Here is a 10,800-nt window from a genome sequence, read left to right as displayed (position 1 = left end):
AATTCGGCACATAAATAAAACGAAAGCGAGTGGCGTTGCGCGAAATTGCATGCAAATATGCTCGAGTTTACAGTATGTGGACGTCATTTCTAATTTCCTCACATATGTTTTTATGAAGTGGCACAACGTAATAAAACTTTTTTTTGTGTTTTAAAGGTTTTATTCGAAGGCAATAAATGAGGGTTCAATTGATGAGGAATTTGGGTAGGAAAAATTTGTTAGTTCCCTGCCAAAGCAGCCTTAGACTCGACGTCATCGCTATGGAGCCTATGAAATCATGGCGTGAAACTAGAAGAGGCCAGTGCTGAAAGTTACATACAAAAAAAATCCACAGTGTTTTTTTTTTCAATTTATAGTAAAAGGTTTATCATTTCACAAGTACTTATATTTGTTTACCTAGCTAATTACGCCTTAATCTTGCAGCACTGAAAATTTTCTCCACTTCAATATAACTTATGAATATTTGGCATACGAGAGCACCAAACGTTACCCTGTTCTATGTTTGCTATTCCATTTTTAAAGAAAAACCTAAATCATGTCGATAAAAATTCCAAATGAAGTCTTGTTCTTTATAAAAGGAAAGGAGCTGTTTTTCGGAGGTCTGCTGTTACAGCCACGCCTGTGGGCTCACTTTTGCAGCAGAGAGGTCCCAGTCATCTCCTTGGGGCACTCCAGGCCCATCACATCTAGGACAGTTGGTCCGACATCACATAGAGCTGCATTGTGGGTAAATTGTCGAAACTTGTGACCTCCCGTCATGATGTATGGGACTAAAAATTAAAATAAAACACACAAAAACAAGTAAGTTATTATAAAACAAACTGCCGAGCTTAAATATTTTATTTCCCTTATGCGGGTAATACACAGTTTATCCCCCCCCCCTCCTTACTATCCTCATGTATTCATAATTTGCTGGGATATGGTACTGTAGCAATTTGTAGCAAACTTCTTTTATATCAACTGCATGGTCCAACTTCATTCATGAAATCTTTTATCACCTTTGTTTTATAGAAGTGAACTACCCTGTTTTGTTACCATCTTTTGAGGATGGTTAGTGTGTTTTACATTAGCTGTGTTTTTGTGTGTGCTGTAGGTATTACATGCAGTGAATTGCTCCTGTTTCGTGGATGGTAAGAGTGTTTTACATTACCTCTGTTTGTTGTATGTGCCGTGTGTGGTCCTCCTTGTTCGCTAATCATCTGCTCAGCGTTTCCATGGTCGGATGTCACCATCAGGGTGTAGTTCTGTTTCTGGCAAGTCTGGTAGATCTGGCCAATGGCTTTATCTAAAATAAACATTTCCAAAACTCATTTTAGGCATACAAAAAACTGTAAGCACTGTAAGAGACCAATACAGCAGTTTGAACTTATAACCTGGCCCATAAAGTCTATGCTGTGTTGCAGTAAGATAAAGCAGTTATTACCTGTGGCTGTGCAAGCTATCACTGCTGCATCGTATTTGCCAGTGTGTCCAACCATGTCAGGGGGCGCAAAGTTACACATCACAAATGGGTACTTTCCACTCTCGATGGCCTTGCACATCTGTAGAACAGCAAAAGGGAACACTGCCTAAGAAACTGCATATGTGCTCTTTTATTATACACCCTGCCTCATCCTTAACGGTTGAGGTTTCCGTAGGACCTCCGGAAGTAAACTGGTGACAATGCGGCTTTAAGAAATTTGATTTATTCATGTACTCAAAATTTCTTTTGAAACAAAAAAGCCATTAGGTCAGATGCAATTCTCAAGGGTGAAGCATAATACAGTTTACATAAATGCTTAAACATTATGAAGAAATGTGTATGGCTTCTTTCTCTTACTTCCAGAATTTTAACCCTTCTATTTTAAGGGGTTGCGAGGGGTGCATTAAAGGGGGATTCAAAGTTTGGGTGTAAAGACTGGTTACCTCATCAGCCACCCCCTGTGAGCTCATTGGAGGGAGCAAGTCATACGTTGGTACTTTGGGTGAAGGGACCAACATTCTGTCCTCAAGATCAAACTTCTTTTCAACACCACCATTGAAGAAAAACGTCACATGGGCATACTTCTCCGTCTCTGCAAAACCAAGCGATGCAAGGTGAGAATCTGAGGGTAGCATATAAAAAACGCATGCCACAAAGTATATGCTGTAAACTTCATGGAGCTCAAGCAAAACCAAGCGATGCAAGGTCAGAATCTGAGGGTAGCATATAAAAAACGCATGCCACAAAGTATATGCTGTAAACTTCATGGAGCTCAAGCAAAACCAAGCGATGCAAGGTCAGAATCTGAGGGTAGCATATAAAAAACGCATGCCACAAAGTATATGCTGTAAACATGGAGCTCAAGCAAAGCCGAGCGTGGATGAGAGAATTGCGGATGAGAAATGCTTTTAATTTCTATGCTAGTAGATATTTTCTATAAGTTCATATGATGGAGTAGATTCTATGTCTACTTTTCTTGGGTTAGAGCACAACTTTACAAAGGAAAAAAATTAAACTTCAGGTTATCATAAACTGTCTAAAACATGTTTGCTTATAAACTTTAGCTCACCAGATTTAGATTGCAATATAAGGATAAGGAACATCACTAAACACACCTGCGCAGTGATATTGAGGAACCTTTTGGACATCAAGCCATTCAGCTAGCACATTCTTGGGTACTACAGGAGGGAACAAGCAGGGGAATGGAAACTCCTTCTTGTACTGGGTCATGGTAATATGGTACTGTGAAAAAAAGATGGTACATGTTACATGCTTGTACATGTTACATGCTTTTAGCGGGGCCAGCGCCGTCGTAGGCCGCACGCGAAGCCCCATAGGTATTAGAAATGGTCACAAGCTGCCAGCCAGCCAGCCAGCCGCGATCTGCCTCGGCACAGGCCTCCAGAGCGTGTAAAACAATAATGCAGATAAGTATTTCTGCCCCTCTCAAAAACACACGAAAACTGACTGCAGAAAAGCCAGAACTGTCAAAAAATAAGTGCTTGAAAAAAATCATTCGTGGGAATGCTAACCACGGATATGAGCTTGTCTAATTATGTGCAAAAGACTGTGTAAAAGCATGGTTGAAGGTTTTGAAGAGTCAAGTCTTGTGCTCGAGTCAAGGTCAGCTGAAATGTCAGAGTAAGCTACAAGATAAAGAAAGAAAAAACAAGCTAATTTTATGGACACCTTCTCCGACAAGTGCTCCCTATGTATTTGTTCTTGCACTGGCAGACGTAGGTAAGTTAGCGTATTGTATTAAAGTACTTAGTGGAATGATCTTTCGTAGTTGTTTTCTTTTCAAACTCTGAACACCTTTTTCATTGTTGAATTTAATTTATACTTTAAGTACTTACCTCAGGGAATAAATATTCTAGGGTATATTTATCAAATTCGATCTCTAAATCTGCCATTCACCATCTATCATAGGAAAATTATAACTACTTTTCATGAATGAATTGAATATAAGTTACCAGAGCTGTCAACTCTGTCACAAGATTTTGGACCTCATCATAAACCTAATTTTTGTATGTTCATACATTCTCTGTATTCATATGCATTGGCTCTCTTGTTTTTTTTCACATATTTGCTGTATTTTATCCGATTTCACAAGATTTCTGTCCAAGTTGGGTTGACAGCTATGATATACTAGAAATAAAACCAAAAGTTATTTTTAATTCATTTCAATGAATGATTGGTCAAATTCTCACAAAGATGAGCAAGGCTCAAATGAATTACTTGGGCAAACTCCATCTTTCTTTGAAAGAAATAGATAACTGGTTTCCTAAAACCTTAAAGAAATTGAGAGCTGGTCTTCTAAAATCCTAAGTATTAGTAACTTGTGAAAAACAACATATATTTGATAACACTTGAAATTTTAATCGACTATTCTGGAATTCTGTTTTGATTTAAAAAAAAAAGGTGCACATACATATTAGGACCTTGAAGATCTGTTATTACCTAAAAAATATGCCTTGTTTTCATACCACCTACAATATTTTCTATAACCCTGGGTACCTCAATGTTTTCTTACAAACCTTAAAACAAATTTTTTCTCATGTCACAATATAATGTGGCCCAAAAGTAAAAATCAGGTTTCATAGAAAGCCAAGACAGCTTTTTTTGTAGAGGAGCAATTTGCTCAAAAGCAATGTTTTTTTCCCTCTGCAGCTTCGCCTATAAAAGCTCTTTCAACCTCTGGCTCATCAGATCATAGAGCTTTATGAGACAGCAAAGTTCATATGTTCATTTTCTGTAATGGGTATCATTTTAAAACATTTTAGTTGGGACTATTTTTGGTTTTAGGTTTTATGAATTAGGTTTTTGTGGTATAATATTACACATGGTACATGCTTGTACAGGTGCATTACACATGGTACATGGTGAATTACACATGGTACATGCTTGTATATTACACATGGTACAGGGTACATTACACATGGTATATGCTTGTATATTACACATGGTACAGGGTACATTACACATGGTACATGCTTGTATATTACACATGGTGCATGGTACATTACACATGGTACATGCTTGTATATTACACATGATACATAACATGTATAACATGCCGAGTCATTAGCACGCTAGCGTGTCACTATATGGCGTGTGTACTCGCCGAGTTTTGGTAAGTTTATTAACATGATCCCACACGCAAGAACACAGCATCGCTCTAGCTATGGACACGGATAGTTCAGTCACCGGAGCGGAAAGAATTCGTCTTTGGCGAGAAAAGAAGCGACAGACAAGGGCCAAATATCAGAAGGACTATTACAGCAAGAATCGCGAGAAAATCAATAGAAAAATTCGGGAAAAGGCCAAGCTCAAGAGAGAGGAGAAACAAGCTAACCTTCCTGACGAAGTCGCAAATCGACGACTAAAATGGCGGCAGAGTAAAGCTCGTCAAAAAGGAACATCTACATGGATATACGTGGCTAGCTTAGAGATTTCTATCTCTAGTACTTTGAGTTCTTGTTTCGTATCCTCATTCGTTAATTTGTTTTTGAAGAAATGGTCACACAAACATACGACGCGAAACAGCTAGAACATGAACACGAATAGCTTTGAGAGATTAAGGAATGCGCTCGGTTTTTACGTTTACTTGAGTGGTATTGCACATACGGATCTCTTCCTTCTCATTAAGACCGACGCAGTCGTAGAGGACGTTTTTTATGTGGGGTGGAAAAACATCAACATTGTGATTTGGCGAAAGCCCCGCGAAAGATGTTGTAAAGTCATCTAAAAAAATAGAAGTACATTTTAACAAATTTCTGAATATTTTTCTTTTCTTTTATCATACACTGTTTAGTTTCTGGTTTAAAAAGCAATTCACTATGCTCATATGGAAATGATTAGCAATATCTTCCTCCATAGCAATGTGTTATGGCAAGAAATTAGCAAGTTGTTCTAAACTCCAATAAACATTGTGCGTGCAGTGACGTCTCGTGCGTGTTAGTGACACGCTCTGCAAATTCGCCATATCTACTTACCAGCGTGCATGGCACACACAGTTCTGACCGTGTCCAAAAAAGACTCTGCGTGCGTTGACACAATGTAAAGTAATAGGATTAGACTTAGGCACGCTGAACCATGCAAATTACACCCTGATACGAGCCATTGCACGGTCCGGCGTGCATGTAACACAATTGGGTACCAACATTGAGCACATAGCCATAGTAAAACAGTGACTTATTAAGTAACCTTTTTGAAAGTTTAAACTTTAAAAAAAGGGTAATAAAACAAACCTTTTAAAAAAAGGGTAATGAAACAAACAGATAGGGAATAAAAATAATAATTACCAGATCTTTGGGGATGACATCAGTTTCAAACGGGGGTTTGACTCCAATGGCTTCATTGATCTGCCTCATTCGGTCAGCACGGAAATCAAAGAAACAAATGGTGTCACCATCTACAAACATATGAAATAACACCATTAGAAAGCACTCACAATCCATAATACCTGATGAGTAATAATAAGAATATCCAACCAACCTTTAATTTGCCCTTCTTTGTCAATAATGATTGGTTTAAGAAACTCATCTGTTTCATGCTTCTCGCCTTCTGCTTCATAGCGACTTTTTATGAGCTGGAAATCAAAACAAATAAGAAATCTGCTGTTGGGCCTTTATGAACTATTCAGTAAACTTACCACTGAGCAAACTATCAAAGCAACAGAATCAAAATCCAATAGTTAAAAGAAATTGACTGATTATTCTTCATCTTCTAGTGCTATTATTACACTGTACTGTCATTGGCTTTGTATTATCAGAAGTGTCAGGTTGATTTGTAGCATTACAGGCATGAATTGAAACAACATGGTACCATTGAGCTAACACAATTTGAAAAAAAAAAAACCTGCATTACTTATAATTATACAAAATAAGTAATTTTTGCCCAAAACTAAACCAATCCTTGAATCCAACAGAAATTATCTGACTTACACTTATGACATTATCCAGTGTTGTATGTTCCCCTTTGCCTTGGACTAAGGCCTCATAAGCAATCTTTACTCTCTCCCATCTCTTGTCCCTGTCCATAGCATAATAGCGCCCCATTATAGCGGCCAAGGAGCCATAGTTGAGTTCCTTTAGCTTGTCAATCACTTGCTGTACATAAGTAACTAAAAACATCAAACAAAAAAAACATCAAATTTTCTAAGGAAAATATGTTTTACATGACTACTTAAAATAACAATTTTCAGACTGATAACAGAGAGGGAGTAAGTTTTATGGAATAAAGAGGGTTGACTTCCTTATTAGAGAGGACAAGGGATCAGGGCCTGGACAACATAACTAAAAGTAAGGAGAAATCTAGATTTCATTCAATGTAGCAGAAAAATTTAAACAACATTAGCTGAATTGATCAAGAAGTTGATAAAACCTTAATGCAAATTAGGAACTACATCATTCATGTGATATCCCAAATGCAAAATTATATGAAGTTTAGCACACATACATGTATATTACAGTAAATGAGACAGCTTACCTCCACTAGTGGGGCGTGTGTCCCTCCCATCGGAGAAAAACTGTACAAATGTCTTGGGAACACCAAGTTTCTTCAAGGCCTCTACCATACTAAATAGGTGGTTGATATGGGAGTGGACGCCACCATCACTGATCTAGCAACAAAATTCACAGTTTGCATGGTTTCAGCAAACATTTCATAGTACAGTATAAAAAGTGAAACCTGGAACTTTCGATTCTACATTTCTTTCCTCCTATCTCCACCCCAGACCCAACTATATGCAACTGCATGGAAGTATAGCATTATGAGTGTCTGAAACTGCATCTACCAGCTACCCTGAAAAGTCATTTGAGTAGATCCAGCAGTTCTATTTTGTTGCTGATTGTTTAGTTACTGCCTTTTTGGGCTACAGTGGAACCTGGATTTTAAAATACTGGATTTTACAATAACCTCTATTTAAGGATGGCGTACCTTTCTCCTGGCGGAAATAAAGTGAAATGTATAAGAAATTACCTCGATTTTACGATATTGGATACAATGATATTCTTGATTTTACAATACAGATATGTTCTCCAGAGCGTAATTTTACCTCGATACAACAATATGAAAGATTTTGCCTTGTGACACTAGACATGTACAGTACAGTTAATCGAGTTTTTGACTTAACAGATCTTGTTAAATACAGATTATAGTCTTACAGAAAGTAACAAAACAGTCTTAAATCACAGAATACAGTTACAATATTATTATTTTGTAAAAGTTTTTTATTAACCTGACCTCACTACAACAATATTTTCAATGGATTTTCCTTATATTAAAAAATCGAGGACTTCTTTGCATCAACACATTGACTTTATGATACATTTTCTTTCCCCGAGGCATATCGTAAAATACAGGTTACACTGTAGTATGAAATCAGGCATCGCTTAAAAACAAACAGGTGTTTTGCCTCTCAAGCAGGTGATCCTGTTTTGTGGTCCTAATCTTTTAACACCTGGCTTATGCAGGTGAGCTAGCCGCTGCTGTATGTACATTAAGACCTCACCCGAGCCTTCTACACTTAAACATGCTGTTACCTAATACATCAACAAACTTGAACCTAGTACATATAGAATTTAAAATTCTAATACCACTGCACTGTATATAATCATTACCAAACCGAGTAGATGGAAACGGCCATTTCCCTTCTTGGCCCTCTCAGCAGCAGCAGAAAGAGTCTCATTCTCATGGAACGTGTGACCTTCTGATGTCATGTTGATTCTAACAATATCCTGGCAAGACAATTTGTCATCATGGAATAAGAAGAGAGTCTGATGAAGTGCACACTTTTTCCTAGTAGATTTAGATTTACATAGCTATAGTATAATAGGGAAAATGCCTTATTTTTCTAAACTTACAAAACCATTAAGCTGAAATTTGCAAAGAAATGTTATTAAATATTTGATAATTTAGCATGAATAAATTATCCAGATATTGAATACCATTTAAAAATCCATTATAAGCATTAAATAAGCCAATAAAATAGATTCCCAAGGCTATCTAGGTTAAGTGTGTTTATAGTTATTTCCTTATTACCTGATAGACAACTCTCCCTGCACCAATGTTGAGATGGCCGACCTCGCTATTTCCCATAAGCCCAGCAGGCAGTCCGACAGAGAGACCGGATGCATCAAGAGATGTGTACGCACAGCCTTTCCCCTCAGCAAATGCATCCATTACTGGAGTTTCTCCATGGTAAATTGCATTACCTATGACAGATAGCATTACCCTATCAAATTTAAATGCTGTAAATGCCCCCCTCTAATAATTAGTACCATTTGATAAGTGGCTGTTGAATAGCATATTGGATAACATCAATTTCCTTGACATTAAGGTACAGTAATACAAGCAGCAAAATAGTACAACTTTTGTGACAGCATTTGCACAGCATTTGCAAACAAAATTAGAAGGCAATTGTTGCACGTTTTACTATTGGTAAACCAACTTTTGTTGCAATTGCTCATGTTACTGTTCCTTTAAACAGCAACACTCATAAATCACATGCTCTGATTGGTCAAGGGTCCCTGTGCTACAAGCAAATGTTGTCAGCATTCTGTCAGGTACAGCTGGTAAGACATTTGCTCCATTTAACGGCACTCTAATGTGAAGCTTTCCCTTTTAATTTTTGTCTCAACGATCGTCGAAACAGCAAAGGGACTTTCTTTTTGGGCTCCGCGTCAGCAAAATTGCAAACAATCTCCAACAAAAAGGGTTATAGCAAAATCTCGGGTAAAGGTATTTACTTGTTACAGTATCACAAGTAAAGTTGAAAATATAGAAAACCAAAAGTACAATTTTAGGATGGCATACTTAGTTAAAAAAAGAATGACAACTGTGAAGTATTTTATGACGGTAAATAATTTGTATATATAAGTATTTTACTATTAATCATTAAAATCCGCTTGCAGAACATGAGCGTGCACCGATTCATGCGCTGCGATTACTTGCCTTCCTTCTTCTCACAAATCCCCCAGCCGTCGATGACTATCAGGCAAACCTTGTTCTTGACTTCTGCCATTTCTTTTTCGAGAATAAAGCTCCAGATCCCTCTTCGAAATCCTTAAATCCGGCAATCAAGGTTTTTCGCCGGTGACAAGATTTATGAGCCCGCGATATGACACATCTAGGTACCAGTGCCCACACTAGCACAGCAAGCCCAAAGATGTGGTCTTTTCGGTCCGGTCATCAGCCGGATCAAAATTTTTCTTTCTTCCTTTATCAGGATTCACAGGCCTAGAAGCTGGCTACTTTGACAAACATGGGCGTACCTAGTCCACACCTGAACTCTCTTTGCTCTCGAGCGCGCAAAGACTCCAAACTGACTAGTTTTTCTTCTAGCTGCTTGCGGGTAGACATGAAGGAAAAACATGACATGACGCTTTAATAAGACCATTTCTAATCTAATAAGGCTGAAAATGTCACTACCTACGTAGAAAGTAATAGCAAACAAAATATCAAATGCAACTTTTTAATTGTTTCGACTTTCTGTAAATTGTATGTCATTATTAAAATTTGAGATTTTCGTCCCTGAGCCCATACATAGTGCAAGGATGATCAATAAAAAGATATCTTTAAAAGCCAAAATCTGGATATATGTACATTTCGGCCTCGCGTTATTTCTGTTTTGAAAATCATCCCGGAATAAAAGGAACCGATAGCCATTGTAATAAATTGTAAACTCTTTCTCTATCTCGTATTGCGCACATCCCTGTTCCGTCATGTCTTGTCAGTATGGTTTAGCTGAAGCAGTAAAAAAAATGATTACTACTGCTTCAACTTCAAATGCTTCTATGCTTTCCAGACTCTCAAGCATAGCGAGGTTTGTTTGACGAGACCACAAAAAATGACATGTCATCGTCATCATCTATAATATAAATTTGTGTGCCCCTCGCCTGTGGTGGAAGTTAATAAATAAACAAATAAATCAAAAGTGTGGGGTTATCTGCAAGAAGCCCTGCGGAAAAGGTGAGATCATCTACATAACGGATCGAAATCTTGTCTCATTCTAGAACCGGGGACTGGGGGGAAGGTTTCCCTTCCCCTTGATCGCCAAAAGCGGTCTTTTTCAATTGAAGACTTTGCAAATCTGTGGGTATTCCTTGGTGTAACGGAGAGCTTTGTTTTGGGTGCTCAAGGCATTTTTACTCTATTCCATTCTCGACGATTCTCATTGAAATTCAAAATTTCCAATAAAGATAGTTTACAGATTGGGACTATCCTAGCGCCCGTAATCTTTACGTTGTTTTACACTTTTTGGACTTCCTTTGTCGGAGTATTTCGAGGTATGCTGGTACCTAAGACTTCTTTGATTGGCCGAGTGCTATCACATG

The 10,800-nt window shown here is 37.8% G+C and overlaps 1 protein-coding gene across 1 annotated transcript; it reads right to left on the bottom strand.

The window, feature by feature from the left end:
• Positions 1-137: 137 nt before the first annotated feature.
• On the bottom strand, positions 138-9,578 carry LOC5515139 (2,3-bisphosphoglycerate-independent phosphoglycerate mutase). Its single transcript, XM_001635264.3, has 12 exons — positions 9,419-9,578; positions 8,507-8,679; positions 8,086-8,202; positions 6,953-7,085; positions 6,409-6,587; positions 5,960-6,053; positions 5,767-5,876; positions 2,578-2,704; positions 1,906-2,054; positions 1,424-1,541; positions 1,151-1,285; positions 138-770 (listed from the first exon to the last, which is right to left on the bottom strand). The coding sequence occupies exons 1-12, from the start codon at positions 9,486-9,488 to the stop codon at positions 628-630; spliced, it is 1,548 nt and encodes a 515-aa protein (XP_001635314.1). The 5' UTR covers positions 9,489-9,578; the 3' UTR covers positions 138-627.
• Between the last annotated feature and the right edge of the window lie 1,222 nt (positions 9,579-10,800).

The sequence above is a fragment of the Nematostella vectensis genome, chromosome 6, assembly GCF_932526225.1.
Source record: "Nematostella vectensis chromosome 6, jaNemVect1.1, whole genome shotgun sequence".
NCBI classification, from domain to species: domain Eukaryota; kingdom Metazoa; phylum Cnidaria; class Anthozoa; order Actiniaria; family Edwardsiidae; genus Nematostella; species Nematostella vectensis.
This window is presented reverse-complemented; position numbering and strand designations above follow the sequence as displayed.